Source organism: Dromiciops gliroides, chromosome 3 (assembly GCF_019393635.1).
Source record: "Dromiciops gliroides isolate mDroGli1 chromosome 3, mDroGli1.pri, whole genome shotgun sequence".
In the NCBI taxonomy this organism is placed as follows: Eukaryota; Metazoa; Chordata; class Mammalia; order Microbiotheria; family Microbiotheriidae; genus Dromiciops; species Dromiciops gliroides.
In genome coordinates, this window is record NC_057863.1 from 296,806,200 (window position 1) to 296,830,925 (window position 24,726).

Below are 24,726 nucleotides of genomic sequence, written 5' to 3' on the forward strand. Positions count from 1 at the left end.
GCAGGTGGCATCATTCCAATCGTTACAGGTTTGAGAGGCTATATATAGTTTTCCTACTACATGCACTAAAAATAAAATCTGTTTATTATGGTCATTTTAGGTACGGGTAGGATTTCCTTCCAGGACAGGGAAATCTTGGCTATTGGGGTGTTTCTCTTAGAGGACTACTTTAGGAACTCTCCCAACCTATACTGATGAGCCTGGGATTGTCCTATGTGAGGTTTTCAAACCAATAAGACCAATTCATTTTAATTTCATTTTCAACTCAAAAAGAAAGAGGAATCTAAATATACAAAAAGTGAGTCCAGAAAAGGAAATTTGGCCCAATTCAGTTGAAGAAGACATGTAATAGCAAATTTGATCAATATCGTTGGTTGGGAATAAAATTCTTTCCTTCCACCGAAGTCCTCCCCTGATGCCTCATTTTGGAAGAGAGGTGAGCTTGGATTCAAGAAGGCTGAGCCAATGGAACAAAAACCTCTGGAAGGTCCCAGGACAGGCTGACAACAGGTTGCATTATCTCTCATCTGAGGGCAAGCCTAGTTAAGTAGAGAGAGGGAGGGGCTCATCATCCCAGGGTTGGTCAATGAATGAATCTTTTCAGCCACATTCACTCACAAAGGTGATCTAATAAAGTGTAGAAAAGCTGTGAGTTACAGTGGTAGGATCCAACTCATCAAGGAAATCCTGTCTCCTTGAAGCATTGAGGCAACCTTAGGTTAAGCAGCAATTTGGGATACTTTTTGTTTTGTTTTTGCACAACAGAGCAAGGCTAAGGATTCATCCCTGGAGAGGACATGAACACTATAGGTATCATTGTGCCCTCATTGTGAGACTGCCATTTTTTTTCAAATCAGCAAGAAGAATACAGATAGGCAGGAGGCAGAGGTAAAGGCCCCACATTGTGTGGACATTTATATGTGTGTGTTTGTGGGGACTACACTGCTAGAACAGGTATTCTTTTTTTTTTTTTTTTTTTTTTTTTTTTTAGTGAGGCAATTGGGGTTAAGTGACTTGCCCAGGGTCACACAGCTAGTAAGTGTTAAGTGTCTGAGGCCAGATTTGAACTCAGGTACTCCTGACTCCAAGGCTGGTGTTCTATCCACTGCACCACCTAGCTGCCCTAGAACAGGTATTCTTAACCTGGGGTTCATTTAAAAATATTTTATAGGGGGCAGCTAGGTGGTACAGTGGATAGAACATTAGCCCAGGAATCAGGAGGACCTGAGTTCAAATCTAGCTTCAGATACTTACTAGCTGTATGACCCTGGGCAAGTCACTTAATCCCAATCGCCATCAACACCCCCCCCCCCCAATTTATAATATAATTGTTTTCCTTTACAATCCTATGTGTTTATTTTACGCATTTAACATTATCCTGAGGAGAGGTCCATAGGCTTTACCAAACTGCCAAAGGTGTGTATGACACACAAAAAGCTAAGAACCCTTGTGCTAAAGAGTCACACATGGATTCTGGGTCTATGCAGTCTGCCCAGCATAGGGCAGGTGTGGACAGGATGCCCCCTCTGTGCACTCAGTTGTGGAAGCTCACTATGAACTGAGTGCTCCTTTCTCCCAATCAGTCAACAAGCATTATTTATTAGGTCCTCACTATATGCCAGGCATTGGGCTGAGCACTTGGGGAGTACAAGAAAGGGTCAAAATCAGTCCCTGCTCTTAAGGGACTGGGGGATGAATGGGGGAAACAACATGTAAACACCTGTGTACAGACCATATATACACACAGGATAGAATCCAGCTAACCTCTGAGGGAATGGTCTAAGATTAAGAGAGAATGAGAAAAACTTGTTGAAGAAAATAGGACTTTAGTTGAGACTTGAAAGAAGTCAGGGAAGTCAGGAGGTAGAAAAGAGGAGGGAGAGACTTGCAGGCATGGGGGACAACCAGTGAAAATTCATGGAGGTGGGAAACGGACTATTGTGTACAAGGAACAGCAAGGGGGTCGGTGTCACTGGATCACAGAGTACCTGAAGGGGAATAAGTTACCAGAAGATAGGAGGAAGAGTAGGAAGAGATCTGGTTATGGAACACTTTTTTTTTTTGGTGGGGCAATGAGGGTTAAGTGACTTGCCCAGGGTCACACAGCTAGTATGTGTCAAGTGTCTGAGGTCAGATTTAAACTCAGGTCCTCCTGAATTCAGGGATGGTGCTTTATCCACTGCGCCACCTAGCTGCTCCTATGGAACACTTTTAAAAGCCAAACAGGATTTTATATTTGATTCTGGAGGTAATAGGGAGCCACTGGAGTTTTAGACCTGTCTTTAAGGATAATCCATTTGACAACTGAGTGGAAGATGGACTCGAGAAGGGAGACACTTGAGACAGGGAGACCAACCAGCAGATTTTTGCAGTTCAGGCATGAAGTTATGAGGGTCTGAACCTTGGTGATGGCAGTGTCAGAGGAAAGAAGGGCATGCATACAAGAGATGTTATTAAGATAGAAACGCCAGGACTTGACAACTTGGCTGGATATGGGAGGAGAAAGACAGTGAGAATAATCCTAAATTAAGAACCTGAGTGAGTGGGAGAAATGGTGCCTTCTTCTATAATGAGGAAGGTAGAGAAAGAAAGGAGGGTTTAGGGGAGACAATGATTTGTTTAGTTTTGGTTATGAGTTTGAGATATCCAATAAGCAACTGGAGATGTAAGACTGCAGATCAGGAATGCGTTTAGGGCTGGAAAAATAGATGTGAGCATCATCTGCATAAAGATGATCATTGGACCCCAGGGAACTGATGAGCTTACATGTATCTACTAGCAGATTAGAGGGGTGGTGGAAGGATGGGATGCTGCCCTGGGGGTGTGATACCCTGTCCCTCATGTTTCCAGCCTCACTTTGGACATCATAGGAACACAACTGTGCTCAAAAACACTGAAAGTTGGAACCATTGGCCTGGTATCAAACCCTGAGGAAAAAAATGTTTTATTTAAAAAAAAAATTCAAGCGGGAGATCCCTTACTTGGATCTTTCCTCCCGGCTACTTTGGGTAATGAGCAGGAAAGAGGAAAAGGACATGTTTAGAAGCCATCCTGTATTCTCCTTTTTGTCCTCACAGACCTAAAGATAATACTTCTATCTCTGGAGAAAATGACAGGTATTAGCAGCAGAATTGATAGGAACTGTTTGCAAAGGTACTTTTTGTGTGTCATGAGTTGACTTTTAAGAGAAAAGGAGGTGGGGGCGGCTAGGTGGCGCAGTGGATAAAGTACTGGCCCTGGATTCAGGAGTATCTGAGTTCAAATCCGACCTCAGACCCTTGACACTTACTAGCTGTGCGACCCTGGGCAAGTCATTTAACCCCTATTGCCCCGCAAAAAAAAAAAAAAAAAAAAGAGAGAGAGAGAAAAGGAGGTGGTCCTGTTTGATTTCCAGTTCCTTAGTCATCTTACATTTCCTATTATGACACATGAAGTCTCTTAACAAAATCTGTTTGAGCTTCATTATTTTATTGATGGATTGTCACTGCTGTCTCCTGGCTGATTCAGATCATTCATTAGGTGATTATTCAGTGTAAAACATTTCACTAATGACAAAAACAAGGATTCTAGAGTTGGAAGTCATGAAACTCCTGGATTACAGAAGGAATGACTGAGGTGGAATGCCATGTTGATTGAATACAGCTTTCCAGCCCCTCATTGAACAGAGGAAGAACCCAAGATTCATAAAAGGAGAGATTTGCCCAAGGTCATGCCTGTAGTGTGACAAGACAGTGTGATGTAACACCTTCAATATGTTTAGACAGCAGCTGTGATTTGATTGGTACTGGGAAATCTTGATAAGGAAACACCCTCTATCAGTGTAGACCATATTCAATCATCTCCTGATAGCCTTACAGAGTTTGCCTAGGGCTCTTAGAGGTTAAGTGACTTACTCATGTTCAACTCAATTCAATAAACATTTATTAAGTGCCTAATATGTTCTGGGCATTATGCTAAGAGCTGGAGTTACAAAAACAAAGGAGTCAAAAGTTAGTCCCTGCCCTCATGGAGCTTACTATCTAAAGGAGGAGACAACATGCAAACACATATATACCAAGCAATCTATATATAAGATAAATGGGAAATAACTAAAAGAGGGAAAAGCATTGGAATTGAGGGGTTAAGGAAGGCTTTCTCTAGGAGGTGGGATGCTATGCTTACAGTGTCAGAGATGGAAGCTGAGTCCAAGTCTTCCTGCTTCTGAGGCCTGCTCCCCATCCACTATACTACAGCTCCATCACAAAGTAGGTACTTAACAAATGGGAAGAGCCCTTGCCTTAGAGTAGGAAAACCTGGGTTCTGATATAAGTTCTGCCAATCACAAACTGGGCAACTGTAAGCAAGTCACTACTCTAAGTCTCAATCTCCTCATCTGTAGAGTGGGAGTCATACTCTCTCTACCCTTCAACTCATATAGTTGTTTTCAGGAAATCACTTTGCCAGCTTAAAGTGATAGAAATTAGGGCAGCTAGGTGGCACAGTAGATGAAGCACCAGCCCTGGATTCAGGAAGACCTGAGTTCAAATCCGGCCTCAGACACTTGACACATACTAGCTGTGTGACCCTGGGCAAGTCACTTAACCCCCATTGCCCCGCAAAAATAAATAAATGAATGGATAAATTAATTAATAATAAATAAATAAATAGAGTGATAGAAATTAGTAGCAGTTACGTAGCAGAGGATGAATCTGGAGGGTTCCGGAGGGGTTGGTATGGCTTAAGTGGAGATAAGCATTTCCCTAGGTAAGCCTGGCAGGCCTGAACATCCCCCTTTTATCCAGAGTGCATAATATACACCTACGCTTTTTACACCTCATTTTAAAACACTGAAGAAACAGCAATTCATTTTTAGTTGTGTCATAGTCATTGGGTTGACTGGCAGGGGCAATGAAATGTATTTCTGGCGAGGAGCCTTCTCTATGGAAACTTAAGGGGGTGGGTTCTTTCTTCCCACCTCCACCCCTCCACATGCAAACTTCAGGCAAGAAAGGGAATGCAGGATTTCACCGACCACACATATTATTCACACAGGGAAGGATAAAATCATACCAGGCATTGTTCTAGGGAAACTTTCATTGACTGTGAGATGAGGGGATTAAAAAAAAAAGAAAGAAAGAAACCCAGCTTAGAGATAAGAGGCTTTTCTTTCTTTCTTTCTTTTTTTTTTAAATAACGTGCTATTCATGTCAAAACTGTTATTAACATTAATTTGCCATATCAACCAGAGTTCGACATTGCTTTTTCTGTTGACATTAAAAGCACAGGAATAGTTACAAGGATGTTAAACTCCAAGATAAGTAATTTGCTTTTCATGAATATGCTATTATTATAATAATTCTTTATTTGTGGATTTGGGGCTGGGACTCACTTCTTAAAATAGAGGGTCTGCATTCTCAGCAAATAAAATGCCAGCAAAAATAACCTGCTCTTAGACAAGGTCAAAACACCATTTCTGAGGCTGAGAAGAATGCTTAAGTGGTAGGTTGGTTTGTTTGTTTGTGTAATGCGGATAACAAGGTCGGGCAGAGCTTCCAGGTCATCCGCTTCAAGTCAATAGATTGTCACTGAGCACCTGGTAAGTGTAAGACACTCAATTAGCCCTCTCCTAAATCCGCAAATAAAACATTTATTGGATTCTATAATGGCACAGGCTTCTACTCTAAGAGAACCACAGACAGGCTCAACCTTGTAGGAGGCTTCCCAGGACCTTAATATTTCTCTGAGGGACCGTCAGAACAGAGTTAGATAGTATCAGATCCAAACTCAGAGAACTCCACCCATATCTTGGCGGTTGGAAAGTAACCACAAGAAAAATTCACATTTATATAATGGTTTATGGTTACAAAGGGCTTTCACATAAATCATATCATCTGATCTTCACAATAACTCTCTGAGATATGTAGTGTAAGTATTATCATCCCCATTCTACAGATGAGGAAACTAAGGCCCAGGGTTCTTAACCTGGGGCCCTTATATTTAAAACATTTTTTTATAACTATATTTCAAAGTAGTTGATTTCCTTTTGTAACAATTGGAATGACACCACTTGCTGGAGATTTACTGTAGAAGAGTTCCGCCCATGAAGCGAAGGTCTTTGAGGGCAAGACCAGGAGTCTTTTCTTTGGCATCAGGAAGTGACATTGGGTAGTGGGAGGAAGAAGGAAGAGACTAGCGCTCTGTCTGGCTTTTTTTCCTCTGGACTCTGGTGGAGAGCGGAGCTAGAAATGTGCTCTCCCTTTAATAGATAGGACTCTAGGCCTTTCTCTCTCTCTTTACCAAATTCTTATTCTCCTTAATAAATGCTTAAAACTCTAATGCTTGCTAAAGCTTATAATTTATTGGCATCCACTCATTAGATATTTTAGACAGTTTAGCTAGAATTTTAGCCCTTAACACTTTGTATTCTAATGTATTTAAAAACATTGTTCTGAAAAGGGGTTCCATAGGCCTCACCAGACTAGCCAAAGGGGTCCATGACACAAAAAAGGTTAAGAACTTTTGGAATAGGTAGGATGAGATAAACGATTCCTCCCTTCCCCAATCAAATAAGTAACAGACATTTGAGCTGGTATCTGAACCCTGGCCTCTTCCCTGCCTGTTCAGGGCTTTTGATCATTGCCTTTAAATGGTAAAACAAACAAACAAAGAACAAACAACAGCCCCCCCCCAAAAAAAAAACAACCAAAAAAACATAAAATTATAAAGGAAAAAAAAAGTTAAATTAACTCAAAACCCATTTCAAAAGCACTTTCTTGTCAACTATCTTATAGTTAAGGAACATTCAAATATCCTTATAAAGTAGGGAGTGCTGGAAGCAGTGTATCTATTTTACAGATGAAGAAATCAAGGCATAGGAAATTGCCTTTTTACATTTATAAAATGCTTTTTTATCCAGGAAGCTCATTGAAGACCATTCAATTCATCTGCTTTTTATGTGTCCCATACTGCAAAAATAAATTAGGAAGAAATCAGTTATAAGTGCTTGAAAACCGATTTAGAGAAATATTTGGCACCAATACAACAGTAAATGCAAGTCCCATGCTGTTGTTTTCTTAATGATTCAAACTCTTTCATTCTCTTAAGCAGAACAGTCTCACCAAGAGTCTTGAGTCAAACTGCCAGGAACAAGTTATATGTAGTTCTCTTTTGAAAAAAGAGTGTTGCTAATGGAAATGCTGACAAATCCATTCGCAGTGGAGGGCTAATGGCTGACATGAAAAAATATACACAAAGATTATAGTAATAAAATACATATTTTAAGTGCCTTCCAAAAGTTCAAGGCTTCTGAAAGCTCATATTAATAATAGGCCACCCAATCTTTTTGGCATTTGATTTTGTCTCATAAATGGACTTAACATGAAGGAATACCATTGTACCTTACTTCTTCCACTCTCACTGGTTGGTTTTTTTTTTCCCCATTTGATTTTCTTAGATGAGTTTGTCGTCTTTTAGCAGAAATGACCAAGCATCTTCATATGAAGTGGTCTTGTACCAGTTACTGAAGATTGGATGCCATTTAAGTAGTAAGGGACTAGGGCATAATAAAGAGGGTGTCTTATGTTCCAAAGACCAGTCACTAATTTTGAAGCTGTGCTTTGGGCTTAAGGTACAAAACTTGTAGTGGTCATTCTGTCCCATTAGGAAGAAGAATTATACACAGTGGTATACTAGGCCATTTCAGGGTAATGACCTGGCCATCTTGAATAACAAGAGCAAAAATTTACATTTCTATAGAGATTTATAGTTTATAAAAAAAACTTTCTGCAACAGTGCATAGCCATAAGGGGTAAATAATGCCTGTTTCATTATCCCCCAAGGCACAAGGAAACAAGGCTCAGGGGAGTAAAGTGACTTTCCCAAAGTCTCCTGACTGAAAATTTAATGCTCATTCCATATTGCCGTGCTACCCTTAGATTTAAGGTGAGGCTGGCATGAGTCCATAAGATGAAAATAGGAGGAAATATATAGGGAAGAAGAGAAATTAATAGGCCTGGACAAGGAAGTGAAATGGGATCACTGGTTTCCATTTTTTGTTGGTATTTTCCTATTGAGGGAGAATTCTTTGTCATTACCTAGCTATGTGGCCTGGGCAAATCACAAACTCTGTGGGTCTCAGTTTTTTTCTTTCTTTTTTGAGGGGGGCAGGGAAATGAGGGTTAAATGACTTGCCCAGGGTCACACAACTAGTAAGTGTCAAGGGTCTGAGGCTGGATTTGAACTCAGGTCCTTCTGAATCTAGGGCTGGTGTTTTATCCACCGCACCACCTAGCTGCCCCGGGGGGTCTCAGTTTCTTCCTCTGATCTAGAAAGTCTAGTTTCAACATTCTGTGATTTTGAAGGCTAGCTCTTGTACATGTGACATCTTGGGATGGAAAATAAAAGGACCCAATAAAGTGGGGATGAATTTTCAACTACTGCTTCAAAGGATATATACCCCTTCATTGGGTTCCATCAACTCAAAGTAGGGAGAAGACACATTGTTAAAATGTTGTAATGATGATTTTTGTTTTCTTTAGCATCATTGTCCCTTTCCAATAATTCCATCCACATTATAGGTACCCACTTCAGGTATTCACCCTCTTTTCCCCTTTTGTGCTTTGTCTTCCTCCATTAGATTATAAGTTCCTTGAGGGCAGGGACTGTCTTTCTTTTTTTGTATCTGTATCTCAAGTGTTTAACACACTGCCTGCTATATAGTAGGCATTTAATAAATATTTTTTGACTTGTAGAACCCTCCATTGTAACAAAGGGAAACAAACCCAAGTGTCATCCATATCTGACAATGTATGCGTCATTCTGTATTTGTGGTCCATCACCTCTACTGAGAGGAGGGAAAAATGTTTCATCTGAAGATGAAATTTTTTCTTAAACATTTTATTGACATTTCTATGTATACATATGTATAATTTGTTTTTATATCACCTTCATTTCCTTTTTTGGAATTTAATACAGTTTTATTAACATGAAAACCAATCTTAAACATAAAATAAAATGTAACACGTAGATATTTATAACATAAAAACAACCATAATAATCATCTTAACATGTTGAGTGGGCTAGTTTTTTGGTTTAAAATTTCTCAAAATATGGTGTCTTTGATGACACTGCCCTCATTCTTTTTCAACTACTTATTTTTTTCTTTTGTTTATTTGTTCTTCCCATTATCCCTCCTCCCCCATTGCTCAACACCATTGAGCAAATAAACACCCCACCTCCAAACCCTGAACAAGCCTCAACAGAAATAAACATAATCAACATAACAAATCTCCACACTAGTCACATTAGAAAATGTTTGTCTCCTTTCAATTTAAATTTATCACCTCTCTGGCAGGAGGCGAGTGCCAGGTTACATGAAGGTAATACTTCAAGGCACTTTTTTTTTTTTTTTTTTGCTTTGGGCTCATAACACATTCTCCCAAATCAGCCAATCCCCAGTACGCCATACATTAGAAGAGAAACACAGAAGATTGACAAGTTTCTGTTCAAAATGTTTTATTTATTTTCACATCATTGACTAAGACAGGGAAGAGAAAGGAAAAGAATAAGCATTTATAGAGCACCTACTATGTGCCAGGCACTGTGCTAAGTGCTTTTATCAATATTATCTCATTTAATTCTCATGACAGCCCTGTGAGGTAATTGTTATTGGTATCATCTCTATTTTTACAGTTGAGGAAACTGAGGAAAACAGAGGTTAAGTGACTTGTTAAGGATCACACACCTAGTACATACCTGAGTGAATTCAGGTGTTCCTGACTCCAGGTCCAGCACTCTCTTCATCCAAGCTACCATTTTACCATGGGCAAGTACTTATTCTCTCTGAGTACTAATTTCCTCATCTGAAAAATGGGAATAATAATACTTGAAGCATCATTTAAAATACAAAATAAAAGTTGTGATATTGAAGATAAAGCTATATTCAGTACAATTTTATTATATTTTCAGGGAATAAGGCATTCTGGTTAGTCAAATAATCTGGCTAAAAAAATATAAAAATGTGATTGATTTTTAAGAAATTAGAACACAGCAAATTACAACCTACACTAATATAATTTAGTCTTTATGTGGTGATATAGAAGCCCCTTCCGTATCAGTTATGTAGAGGAAAACCAGTTAGACCTCTGGGTAATAAATTTCTGTAAAATTTGTTTTTATTGACAGTATGGAATAGATTAAATATGGTACAACTTGTACTAGAACTGGGTTCATTAGTATACTGATCTGGATTTAATAGAGATCAGACTTTGTTCTCCTCTCATACAGTGAGTGCCCAACATAAACTAATCTGCAGGCAGTGTTCAGTCCCAACACCAGCATTGTAATTCAGTACAATTCAATATAATTCAATTCATTTCAACAAACACTTATTAAGCACTGAAATTTGTGCTAGGTACAGATACAAAGACTAACAACAACTGTCTCTGACTTCAGGGAGCTTGGTGAGGGAAGGAGAGTAAGAAAGACAATCAGTCTACAACTGAGTGAATACATATTATATATACAAAACAATACAAAGTTATTGAAAGAGGAAGAGTGGGCCAATAATTGTGGAGAAAGAGGGTAAATTGGGGGGAATGGTAGCGGTACTTGGGGAAATTAGCAAAGGCCTGGGCTAGAAGGCAAGACCTGAATGGAACTTTAAAAGAAACTAGAGATTCTTGGCAGCAAGAGTGAGGATGGAAGGCATTCTAGGAATGGGGGACAGTTTATGCAAAGGTATGGGAGGTGGAAAATAATTGTTGTATGCAAGAAACAGGTATTGCATGTTTGAGCCCCACTATGGATACTGGCTCAGGGGACATTGGGACTTTGGGTCAATTTACCACATTTAACATAATCATTTTACTATAGAGATCAATATTTCATTCTACCTAAATCTTACTTTGTTAATCAACATAAATAAAGTGATGAAATATAATGAATTCAATGCAAGGGTACATTGATCTGCAGGTATGAAGGAACACACATTCTCTTGAAATTCTATCCATAAGGGAAGACATACATCCCTTCTGCCTTTCTCTATAAGCCCAAGTTCTATTTCCATTACTTTTTTTTTTTTTTTTTGGTGAGGCAATTGGGGTTAAGTGACTTGCCCAGGGTCACACAGCTAATAAGTGTCAAGTGTCTGAAGCCAAATTTGAACTCAGGTCCTCCTGACTCCAGGGCCAGTTCTCTATCCACTGCGCCACCTAGCTGCCCCTATTTCCATTACTTTCAACTATTCCATAACAAGTGCCTTCTCTCAAATTTCTTTTCAGAAACAGATGTTCCAAGAACGTAGTGGACGGATGCTACAGGCATTATCGCCAAGGCAGAGCCCAACAAGCAGCCCAACAAGGGGGCGGTCTCCTTCCCGTTCCCCCTCTCCCACTTTCCCATGGCTCCCAAACAAAACCTCTCCCCCTTCCTCCCCTAAAGCAGCCTCAGCCTCCATCAGCAGCATGAGTGAGGGGGATGAGGATGAGAAGTAAAGCAATGATTGTTGGCAAACTGGCTACAAGAACCACAGGGAAGGATGACTGGACCTTGCACACAGAGGGATAGGGAGGGGGGGGGGTCAAGAAGGACTGACAGCAAGTGTCTGAAGTGAGCATCTTTCAGGTGGAAGGATCAAGATGAGACCTGGAACTCTAATGGGAGGAATCTCAGTAATAGCTCTGTTCCCTCATGTTTCTACATCATCCTCAGGCACACGCTCAGCATGGAGTTGGCCAGTCGCAACTCAGAACTGACCGTAATGTATGGACAGTCATCAGCGCTATTTTAATCACTATCGTGGGAGGCAGAGAGAACCAGGAAGAATTTGCACTGAATAGAGCTATTTTCTGCTTCTGTTTTTTTTCTGCTGACCCAAACTTAATGAACAGCCTACTGAGAAGAACAGTGTTTCCCCTCACCCACCACTTTAGGCTGTGTTTGGATTTCCTTGGGTGCCCTAGTAGACCCAAGGCTCACTAGAATAAGGAAATGTCCCACCATTGTCGCAAGAACCTTCAGAGGTGTTCAAGAAATAGGAAAAAGAAAAAGGCTAAGTGGTCGAGCTCAACTGTCCACTATCTTCAATGGGACCTGACCTTGTAGAAGTGTCAACTCTCCAGTTGTGAATATGGCCCATTGGAGGGGCCTCACTCTTCAAGCCAAACAACAAGGGTCATATAGCATGAAGCATCTTTCTTTCTCACCCCCCGCACCAGAAATCACAGTTTTATTAAGTGATATTTCCAATAGGACCTAAACCCTCCTGTTGTGGGGTTTTTTCTTTTCACGTATTTGGTATGGAATACTTTCTCAGAAGTTACTTTCAATATGGGTCTTCTGGTTTGGAAAATACAAAGGGGAAGTTAAACTATTAAGCAAAAGAAGTGACTTTGATCTGACTATATCTGAGTTTCTTGGATACTGAAAATCTCTTGGAGCAGCTCCTTAAAGAAAGTCATTAGTTCATCTGCAATGCCTTTTTTGGAGTGAGGCTGCTTTCCTCCCCATCTGACTGATCAGGCATCCTGATAGACCTCAAGAGAAATTGTGCTTTCTTTGGGCACAGTGCACAAATCAGGGCATGGGGACTTTGTATGACCTATTCTATGTATGCACCATGTACACCATCTAGGTGTATCCCATATGCAATATGAATATCGAGGTATGTGCATTTTATAAGCTGTTCCTCCCCTGCTTTCTACCCTACCCATTAGACCCAGCTTGAATCCTTGGGATAAAGTACAACTTGGTTCCCTCCTGATTCCGGTTCTTCAGTGGCAAAACTAGAAGGTCCTTTGCTATTTCGAGTCCTTCAAAGAAATGAGATCAACTGCTTTAAGATATCTGAGCAGAAGGAACAAAGGAAGTGTTTTTTCCATGACTCCTTTTTTGGGACCTCAGTTGTGATCTTAACCTTTTAGATAATTCAGGTGCTGGTGTAGTTATATTCCTATGCTGGGGGTGTTGAAATAGAAGGCATTTTTTGCACTTCTGTTCTTTTCTCTTCTTGGTGGTGGCCATTTGTGGAGGTATGTCCTCTGAAACAATTCTCTTGTGTTCTTTCTCCCATATAGCACTGACATTAAGGAAGCTATTGCTTCCTAAAAACTGATGATTGGGAAAACATTTAGAATTTCCAGCCCTTGGGTAGAAATGGGCTTGCCCTGCTGGCTGCCTCTAGAAAACCAGAGCCTAAGTTGGCACATAGAGCAATGGTCTACACCAGCAGTTTCGCAGAGGAAGTCCAGGGCCTCTTGTGATGTAGCTTCCACCACAGCTCTTGAGTGTCAACCTTCAACACATTGGGGAGATCCCGCCCTTGAAAGAAAGATGGCATGATGCACTCCCTGCTACAATGGGGTTAAGCTACCTCTCCGCTCACCTGAAGAGAAGTGAGATTAGAAAACAAAATGAGAAGGCCTCTGAGTGGAATAGTTAAACCCACAAAGGCCCACCTACTTGGCCTAGTTCATTCCTACCATGTTCTCATTGCTGTGCTGGGTGGGTGGGCACCGCATACTCAGCCCTCATGTCGAGCCAACGGAATGGGCTTAGTGTGAAATCTCCACTTGTAGACGAGGGTGAAGATCATAGTGCCACTGGCAAGGAAAAAAAAAATCACAGGGGCCAAGGACTCCCAGGTGCTCCTTCTCCATCATGTTACTTAGGGGCCTTGCAGCCATCCCTGCCTGCTGTTTCAGCTTGGGTAAAGCTTCAGCCAAGCAAACGGTTAAGGAGGAGAGTCAGCTGAAAAAGCTGGAGTGATAGTAGCAAGAAAGGAAAAGGGAAGTGGGAAGAGAAAGGAAAATGAGGAAAGGGAAACAGAGAAGAAAAACTGGGCATGGGAAGGAGCTTAGGCCACCTAAAGCCTCACTTCTCTTGGCTCCAAGGTCTATGGGGTGGCTACATTTTCCTGACCAGCTGCCTTACAAAGAGTTTTTTTTCCTATTTTAGCACTAAATTTTTGGTTTTAGTCACTAAAACGTTTTAATAACTAACCTGACCCTGGGAGGGCTTCAAGGTAGATCAGCTTATTTCTCGGTTCTGTTTTGAAGCAAATGGTGTTATGACCACATGGATATCCTAAGAGACAGGGGCCATAAGAATGTTTTGGCAAGTCTGGTGCCAAGCTTGGTTTGCCACTTGTGGAGAGCAGCAGCTCCACGGCAGATCCAGGGGAGAACTAAAACAGAACCTAATGGTGGGGTCCGGGGTAGGGGAGAGAAACACTGGATTTGGAGTCAGAGAGTCTGCCGTAGAATCTCAGTCCCATAACTCCCTGAGTGACCTTCTGTGTATCACTTACCCCCTCTGGGCCTCAGTTTCCTTATTGACAAAATGAGCGTATGATTTTAATATCCTTTCGATCTTAAAACGATGACGATCCGATGATGACCCACATACTGCCTTCTTTATTCCAGCACCACTGTGGGTGAAGGGGCACAAGTTCAGGGAGGAGGATTCTACTCATCTCGTCTTTTGACCTTGGCTTAGCTATCTTCCAACTAACTTGAGCTCTCAGGGGTTGTCTGCATGGGGGCACTGTTTTTTGCATCGGTGTTTCCTTAGAGTGCCTGATCTTATCCTGTCTTAGGCAGAGAGGGCAAGGAAGAGCAAAGAATGGGTGGCATGGAAGAAAATGAGGAAATAAAATAGGAAACAGGTTGGAAGAACTAAAAGAGAAATAGGAGTCTAGAAAAATCAAGGAGAAGGAAGAAATGAAGTGCTTCTTGGCCAGGAAATGAGTGGATTCAGACTGAGGGAGGCAGAAGAAGGGGGAGCATTATGGAATACACGGGGCTGTGGTGCAGAAGGGATAGACACAGAGTAATGGAGAGGAGATGGGGATGGGGAAGGGAAGTAGACAAAAAGCTAAAAGGTTCATTATGTATGGGACAATAAACATGGAGGACTTGCTTTTGGAAAAAAAATAAAGCAGGCAAGAATATGGTGAGGTTTTTAATGTTGACTCTGTGTGTGTGTGTGTGTGTGTGTGTGTGTGTGTGTGTGTGTGTGTGTGTTTCAGTCAACTGAATTCTGGATTTTCCTAGTCTAAGAATGGTTAGCTTATTTGCTATTTGGAAAAAGCTCCATGAACTTTAGAGGGAATCATTAACGCCAGGTCTTGGCACATATCCTTTGCAGTCTTACAAAGCAAGCATTTGCTTTTCCACCATCATCCTTTTACTTAGCTTTTCATAGTTACAATAGTGAACCCCTTCCTTGTCAGCTGGGGAGCCAATGGGAGGGCAGCCTAGCTTGCCTCCTTAACACAGGAAATATCAGAAAGACTTATGGGTCAGAGGCAAGCTAATTTCTTTCTTTAGTGAAAAGAATATGAAAGTTGTGCTTGTTTGGTTGATGACTACTCTCTGTAAAACACAGGCACAGTAGTTATTATTCAATCTTTCTCTATGCCTTAGGTGAATAGTTACTGTAACTCCATCCTTAGGGGGAGGGATGGGACAAGCACCTGGACAACTTCCTCTACATTTCTAAGACTATTTTCAGCTGAATTTCATGAGCCCAGATATAAACAGCTGGGGACGGCCATATTTCTTTAGCATCAGTTCAATATTGGTTTTGGTTTGAGGAACAATGACATTGGGTCCTTTAAAGAAAAAAAAAATGTGTCATTTGCTACTCATGCCATTCTCTAGACTTGAGCTTCTCATCAAGTCACTGTGATCTATCCAAGGACAAAGCCATAGGGAGTACATCCATAGACACGCAGATGCACCCCCATGTGCACACACATCTATATACATAGACACACATATTTAAATGAAAACATGTCATACTTGAGATCTTGTCTGGGTTAATGTAATACTAAAGCCTGAGCATCTGTCCTGGTGCTGTACACCCTACATCACTGGAATTGCATTCCCTCTGTACTCCTGCTCCCTAATGGAACACAAAATCTCCAGATAATTTATAAACAAATGAATGCAGAATTGCACATTTGGGGCTGTCGTTTTTCTTAAAAGTGTGCTTCTGTGTGTTCAGGTTTAGAGGCCCCAGCTCAAAATGATAAAATAAATGAGTCAAAACAGCTGGTACAGCTTACTGTCTTTATTCCTCGATGTCACCAAGGAATTACACTCTTTTCTTCAAAGGGAATTGGTTATACTCTCACCAGAGGCAGAAAGGCTCACTGAAAGGCTCCTGCAGGAGGAAGAGCTGGTGATATCCAGGCTGGTCAAGTATAATTTCAACTGGAGGAGATGTAGTGTAGATTACCTAATTTCCTCCTAGCTATGATATTTTAAAATTCTATTTTATTCTTATTTTAAGTTCTAAATTCTCTTCCCCACCTATTGAGTAGGCAAGAAATATAATAGCAATTATACATATCAAATCATTCACAATATATTTCTGCATTATCCATGTTCTGAAAAAATAAAAAGAGAAAGATATAACCTATGTTTAAACCTGCAATCTAAGTCCCTAATTTCTCTGGCGGTGGATAATATGTTTCATCATGAATCCTTTGGAATTATAGTGGGTTGTCATGCTAAGTCTTTTACACTTGCTTATCTTTACAATATTGTTACTTTATCCATTGTTCTCCTGGTTCTGCTCACTTCACTTTGAATCAGTTCATGTAAATCTTCCCAGACTTTTCTGAAACCCTCCAGTATTTTTTACAATGCAATAGTATTCATATACATTCATATACTACAACTTGTTTGGCCATTCCCCAATTGATGGGTATCCTCTCAGTTTCTAATTTTTTGCCACCTCAAAATGAGCTGCTACAAACATATCTGTATATATGGGTCCTGCTGTGATTTCTCTGAGGCTTGGAGGGTCATCTTAGCAAGACTCTTGAGAGAAAATACTTGTAAATTTCCAAACTTAAAGTCAGAATGATGATTCAGTGAGGCCCTGTACTTTGTAAAGCCCCTCCAAGTGCTGAAGTATTCTTCCTCCTATATCACAGTTTACATAGTTCATCTTCTACAATGTAGAATTCCAGAGGCCTCCAGGTTGTAAGTTACACAGGATCAGTTGAACAAACTAGGTATATTTGACCCAGAAAAGGAAAAAAAAAAACATGCCCAGTTCCTTCAACTAACCCTTATATGACATGGATTCAAGGCCCCTGATTGTCCTAATCCCTCTATTATAGATGCATTCAAGCTTATCAATGTAATAACTACACTGTGGTTCACATTGCTAAACATTGTACTTTGGATATGTTCTGAGGACAGTATCATCACCACATTTTATCTTTATTATTCCTAGAAGGTATGCTTCTCTTAATACAGCCCTGTCCCCACAAAGCATTAGGTGTTTTTTGTTTTGTTTTTGCTGCCATATAACATCGCTGACTCACTGAGCTTAGCCCCTACTAAAGCCAGATCTTTTTCAGCCAAACTGCTGTCTAAACATGTCTTCCCTTGTGCTATAATTGTGAAGTTAATATTTTGAACCCAAGTATAAAGCTTTACATTGATCTCTATTAAATTCCATATTATTAGTCTATCTAATACTCTAGCCCATCAACATATTTTTGTATCCAGACTGTCATCCATTGTATTGGCTATTCCTTCCAGCTTTGTGTCATCCACAAATTTGATTAAACAAGTCATTGATACAAATATTAAGCATCACAGGACCAAGCACAAATCCCTGGGGCATTCCACTGAGGAACCCCTGCCACACTGGGCATCAATCCATTAATGACTATATTTTGAGTCCAGCAATTCAACTAATTTCTAATCCATCTAATTATATTATCACACAGTCCACATATCTCCATCTTCTTCTAAAGGATAGCATGAGACGCATCTCTAAATTTAAGTGTACTGTATCTGTGATATTCCCCTGGTTTAGTAACCCAGTCAAAGAAAGAAATATGGTATCCAACATGAGTATGGCATAAAGGTTGGAATCATGGCTTCCTTTTCCACTTTTCATCTTTTTAATCATCTCTTGTAGAATTTTAACAGGAATCAAAGTCAAGCTAACTGGTCAATAGTTTACAAACATTATTCTCTTCCCTTTTTTGAAAATAAAAACATTTGCCCTTTTCCAACCCTGGAGTACCCCTCCTATTCTACCCAGTTTTTAAAATATTGTCTAGAAATCACATCCAGGATGGGTTTTTCCTTCAGAACTTGAGGATGTAGTTAATTTGGGCCAGGTTTATCAAGGGCAACTAGCTGTGCTATTACTTCCCCTTATTTTGGTTATCAATCCTCCCTTAGCTTTTTTTTTTTTTTGGGTTCTGTTATCAGTGCAAAGTTTATTCTCTGTGACAAAGGAAATAGAAGCAAAATAAAAATTAAATAGCTTTGCCTCTTTTTCATGGTCAGTTATCATCATCTGATTAATCCCAAAGAACAGTCTTATCCCTTTTTGATCCTTCTAACTGCCCTGATTAAAAAAAAAATCCATTACTTTTCCCCCCTTAGATTTCCTCACCAGACTGAGCTCATTCTGAGATTAGCATTTCTAATTATTTCTACATAACACTACAGTATTCATATATACAGTGGGCCAAAAGTCACAATGTTTAAATAACTTTTTGAAAATTATTTTTATTTATTTTTTGCCATTTATGAGATTTGATTTTTCATATATAATGTAAATTCATTTCCTATATATACTGTATATGATGCTATGGCATTGTAAATTAGAAACAAAAAATAAAGGAGTTATTAAATATTGAAACACCTTCATGACTTTTGGTCTACCCTGTGTGTGTAGATTGATAGATAGACACACACACAGTTTCATTCCTTAGCTTTTATCTTCTGTAAATATCTTTTTAAAATCTCAAGAAAGGTTTATTGGTGAATTTCCTGTATAATTACATTGGTCTTGTCAGGCAACTTTCTTTTTAACTTTTCACTGAAATTGTTTCTCTGGGTCTTCAGAATCATATTCTTGTGAACATAAATCTTCCCCCTTAAATATGTTCTCTCAGAATCTAGTTTTTCTTCTCATCACAAATTCCAGTTAGTTGCTTTCCCCTCCTTTTCCTCCTTACCCCAAAAGTTCCCATTATTTCAGCCCCAGCAACCAGTACCGTTTTTTCTGGTGGGGCAATGAGGGTTAAGTGACTTGCCCAGGGTCACACAGCTAGTAAGTGTCAAATGTCTGAGGTTGGATTTCAACTCAGGTCCTCCTGAATCCAGGACTGGTTCTCTATCCACTGCACCACCCAGCTGCCCCCAACCAGTACCTTCTTGTTAGTAAGACTCAATTTAGAATTTCCTATTGTTTCTTCCTTCTTTTGAAGGATGAAATTATCATTAAGCCAAATCAAGAGAATTCCAGAAAATATCTAAATAGTTGAAGGACTCCATCACTGCTATACTCTGTGCCAGGCTCATATATTTCCTGAACTACACATCTATTTCCTCTTTTTGTTCAAGTGGTCGGTTTTATGTGACAATGAGTAAGTCTCTTCAGTTTCTCTCTCCATTGATCTTCACCCAAATGCTCACCAGCATACATTTATCTCCTCTCTGGTTCCTGCATTTTCCACATGAATATACCTTTTTCAATACAATGCTACCCCACCCCACCTTTTAACTATTTTTTCTTTTGAATAAGATCCACACATTCATTGGAAAAACAGGCATGTATATGTTTGCTGGAGCTGTGAATTAGTTCAACCATCCTGGAAAGCAATTTGAAAAACTGCTAAAAATTTTGTTTTAAGGGATTAAAACATATGTAACTTTTGTTCCAGAGGTCCCACTGTTAGGAGTATATACCAGTGACAGAAAGAAAGGCCTCAAATTCACTATAACTTAATATTCACAGCAATCCTTTTCGTAGCAGGAAAGAACTAGAAACAAAGTAGATAGTGCTCCTTTGGGTAATTGCCAAATAAAGTGTGGTATATGAGTGTAATGGAATATTATGTATTTGTAAGAAACTATGAATATGATAGGGGAATGGTGTGAGAAGATTCATATGAATTGATGCAGAATAAAGTAAGCAGAACCAGGAAAATGATATGCTTAATGGCTAGAACAATGTCATTTGAAAGAAGTAAAAGTAAGAGAAGAACAATAATAAGAGAAACAAACTGAACATGGTGTAATCAAAATGGTTGAGCTTAGCTGGAAAAAAAGATGAGGAAGTGTTCCTTCTTTGGAGAGGTGGGAGACAATGAGTGGAGAACACCACATTTACTATTAGATTAAGGTTAGTTTTGCCGAATTGATTCTTTTTCTCTTTCTTCTTTTATTGTTTGTCATAAGAGATGGCTCTTTGAGAAGGGGAGGGGAAAATACATCCAGAAGTGAAGGTGATGTAAAAATAGATGAGTAAAACTTTAAAATTTTTTAAATGAAAAGATAGCCTCATCTACTTCCATATTCCAGTTTTGGATTTCATCTCATTATCTCGGGATGGGTGAGAGATATGAGGGTCAGACTGTCCTCCTTATGATAGAACCTCTGGTTCTTTTTGCTTATTACCTAGACTCTAAATATTTCTACCTAGACATTTGAAGCCAAGGATTACCTTCCAGCTCCTATTTTGGAATTTGTCTCCTGTAACTTTCTCAACTGCTATCCTTACACTTCATTTCAACTAATCTCCATGGCACCTAGGTTGGTGGATATACAGACAGCTTTCTTCCCCACCCCCTCCTCTCCCCACTCCTGTCCTTTTTATTTTAAGGTTATTTTCACTGATTGGCAAAGCATGAGACAAATCCATTCTTTTTGTAAAGTCCAGCAAAATTTATTTTCTCTTCGAATATTTATTTGCAAACTGTATTCAAACATGGAAACATGATATTTCAATCTTCTAAAATTTATGACTAAATAAATGAGAGGCAGTGTGGAATTGTGGCTAGAATTGGATTTGGAACCAGGAAGACCTGGTTTCAAGTCCCTCCTCTGAAAATACCAGTTATATGATCCTGGGCAGGTCAATATTGTAGGAAACTCTAAGACCATAAATTTTGGAGGAGAGCCTACCTGTATAACTCTCTAACCTGGGAGTTTCCTATGCCAATGAAACCACAAGTCCAGTTCCAATCCCCTAAATGGAATCAACACATGGATCATTTCCTGAAGAAATTCCTATCATGTGGTATTGGCTGGTCTTAATCCATTAGACAGAACATAGAGGCTCTTTCAAAACCTAGAAGGTGAGAAACAGTATACTTTTTTAAAATTCAATTTTATTTTATTTTATTTTCAGGTCTCTCCCCCTCCCACTTCTATTAAGAAAGCATGAAAAACAAAACCCATCACAAACATGTACAGTCAATGAAGGAATTTGTTTTGACTATATATGTTTGCTCACACACATATATGTATGTATATGCATATTTTATATGTATATATGCCTCAGTCTTCACTTTGAGTCCATTGCCTCTCTATCTAGAGATGGATTGTTATATTCCATCGTGAGTCCCCTGGAATTGTGGTTGTTTACTGCATTGATAAGAGTTTTAAAGTCTTTCAAAGTTGTTTGTCTTTATGATACTGTTGTTATATAAATTCTCCTAGTTATGTTCACTTCACTTTGCATTAATTCATACAAGTCTTCCCAGATTTCTCTGAAATCATCCCCCTCAACATTTCTTATAGCATGATAGTATTCCATCAAATTTATATAACATCTTTTTTAGCTATTCCCCAACTGGTGGGCAGCCCTTCAATTTCCTTTCTTTTTTTTTTTTGCTACCACAAAAAGCTACTATGAACATTTTTTATAAATAGGGTTCCCTTTCCTCTTTCTTTGATCTCTTTGGGGAATAGACTTAGAAATTGTATCACTGGGGAATGGAATGGGTAGAAATTACACTATAGTAAATGACTATAGTAATCTAGTATATAATAAACCCAAAGATTCAAGCTTTTGGAACAAAAACTCCATTTTTGACAAAAACTGTTGGGGAAACTAGAAAACAGTACAGCAGACACTAGGTATAGACCAACATCTTACACTGTATATTAAAATATGGTCAAAATGGGTACATTATTTACACATAAAGGATGATACCATAAGCAAATTAAAAGGACATGGAATCATTTATCTATCAGATTTATGGGCAGAGGAAGAATTTAGGACCAAAGAAGATAAACAAAATGTAAAATAGATCATTCTGATGATATAAAATTTAAAAAGTTTTTGCATAAACAAAACTAATGTAACCAATATTATAAGGGAAGCAGAAAACTGTGAAAGAATCTTTGAAACAGGTATCTCTGATAAAGGCTTCATTTCTCAATTATATAGAGAACTGAGTCAATTTTATAAAAAATACAAGTCATTCCCCAATTGATAAATGGTCAAATGATATGAACACGCAGTTTTCAGACAAAGAAATCAAAGCTATCTATAATCATATGAAAAAATGCTCTGGATAACTATTCATCAGAGAAATACAAATTAAAACAACTCTGACATATCACCTCACATCTATCAGTGACAAAATAACAAAAACAGAAAATACTGGATGTTGGAGGGAATGTGTGAAAATTGGGATGCTAATCCACTGTTGGTGGAATTGTGAAAAGATCCAACCATTCTGGAGAACAATTTGGAATTATGTCCAAAGGGCTATAGAATTGTGTATGCCCTTTGATCCAGCAATACCACTGCTGGGTTTATATCCCAAAGACATCCCCAAAAAGAGAAAAAGACCTATTTGTACAAAAATATTTATAGCAGTTCTTTTTGTGGTGGCTAAAAATTGGAAATCAAAGGTATGCCCATCAATTGGGGAATGACTAAACAAACTGTGGTATATGATAGTTATAGAATATTACTGTGATGTAAGAAATGATGAGCAGGATGATTTCAGAAAGGCCTGGAAAGACTTGTGTGAACTGAAATATAGTGAAGTGAGCAGAACCATGAAAATGTGAACAGATACAGCAATATTGTTTGATGAAGAACTGTGAATAACTTAACTATTCTCAGCAATACAATGATCCAAGACAATCCCAAAGGGCTAATTATGAAACATACTATCCACCTCCAAAGAAAAGACTGATATTGATTGAACACAGACTTTCTTTCATTTTTTTCTTTTATTCAAGTTTTCTTGTACAAAATGGCTAATATGGTAATGTTTACATAATTGCATATGTATAACCTATATCAGATTGTTTACTGCCTCAAGGAGGGGAGGGGAAGGGGGAGGAGGGATAAAATTTGGAATTCAAAACTATAAATAAAATTGTTTATTTTTTTAAAAGAGAAATTGTATCACTGGGTCAAAGGGTAAGCGTAGTAACATCTTTTTAGATATAGCTCTAAACTGTTTCCAGAATGACTGGACGAATTCATAGTTCCACCATCATTAATTTACCTGTTTTCCCACAGTTCCTCTGGAATTTCTCATTTTCCATTTTTGTCAATTTTGCCATCTAATGGGTCCAAGGTGATACCCCAGAGTTGTTTTAATTTGCATTTCTCTAATTATTAGTGATTTAGAGCATTTACCCCCATGGCTTTTGATGAATTGGATTTCATCCTCTAAAAACTGCCTATTCATATTCTTTAAATATTATCAGTTGGAAATGGGAAACAGTACAAGTACACTGTTTTTTTTTTGTTTTTGTTTTTGTTTTTGTTTTTGCGGGGCAATGGGGGTTAAGTGACTTGTCCAGGGTCACACAGCTAGTAAGTGTCAAGTGTCTGAGGCCATATTTGAACTCAGGTACTCCTGAATCCAGGGCCGGTGCTTTATCCACTGTGCCACCTAGCTGCCCCCTGTACAAGTACACTGTTAACATTGACCATTGGGAATTGAAATTTCCCCCTTGAAGTCCTAGGACCCATGCATTTGCAATGTACTTTATAATTTGGAAAGCCCTTTCCTGCCCATTATTAATTCACTGCTGGGCAATGTGGCTAGGCACTTTTCTATATTCTAAATATATGGGCCTAATTTAGAGTGATCATTGCAAGTGAGGCTCTCTTCTCTAAATGGCTTTTCTGTGGCCCCTACAAAATAAACTTGAGCTCTGGACCAGGAGAAAATTGGAAGCAGTTAAACAGGCAAGTCAACATTTTAAATACCATTACCACATTCTGAAAAAGTACAAGATTTGTGCCAAATCTTGCCTTTATGGTGAAATTTGCTCATGTTATCATGTTTTATGTATGAACAATTTTGAAAACCACAGAGGTTTTGCTTAAAGTCACAGAAATGTCCTAAATGGATGAGTAAAGTGCTTGTATAGGGTATCCTGTAATAACGTACACAGAATTTTACATTTTGTTTAAGAAATTCTTTGAGTCTTTGCTAAGAAGATTAAAACAATTATGCCTGGAGTACCTTTAGGAAACAATAACATTTAGTTCCTTTCACAAAATTGGCTTTATTTTCAGTTCAGTTTCCCTATGAATTCTTGGGAGATTAAAATTTTCTCTTTAGTCTGATCATCTACAAGTTTCCTTATTTCATTTTTTAAACAATAGGATTGTTTCACAATTTGCCTTTAATCTCTAGTTCAGGAATTTAAAAGCCTTTTTTTTTTCCCCTTAGCAGCTTCTAATTTTCCTTTGTTTTCACTTCAAAGTTCAGCAAAGTCCATTTGATGCTTATAGGTTCCTAACACTAGCTGTCAAGATGTCCTTAATAATTATCGTATCATTGCTGCTGAATCTTGAAATAGCACTTCATCATAGAACTCTGATCACTGCTTGACTATTGATCTCTTCAGTTGAAGAAATAATTTTCTTCTCTTTACTAGAACAGCTTTTATTTATGCTTCAATATGCACAGTCTGTCCATCTCTCCACCCTTTCCCCACC

The 24,726-nt window shown here is 38.9% G+C and overlaps 1 protein-coding gene across 4 annotated transcripts in view; it reads left to right on the forward strand.

The window, feature by feature from the left end:
• Positions 1-18,531, forward strand: part of PCYT1B (phosphate cytidylyltransferase 1B, choline) — a 126,820-nt gene extending 108,289 nt beyond the window's left edge. For all 4 annotated transcript variants that reach the window (XM_043996176.1, XM_043996175.1, XM_043996174.1 and 1 more), the window contains one exon: positions 11,259-18,531. In XM_043996176.1, coding sequence (XP_043852111.1) covers positions 11,259-11,471 — 213 coding nt within the window. In that variant the 3' untranslated portion in view covers positions 11,472-18,531. The remainder of the gene's footprint in view (positions 1-11,258) is intronic.
• Positions 18,532-24,726: the final 6,195 nt, after the last annotated feature.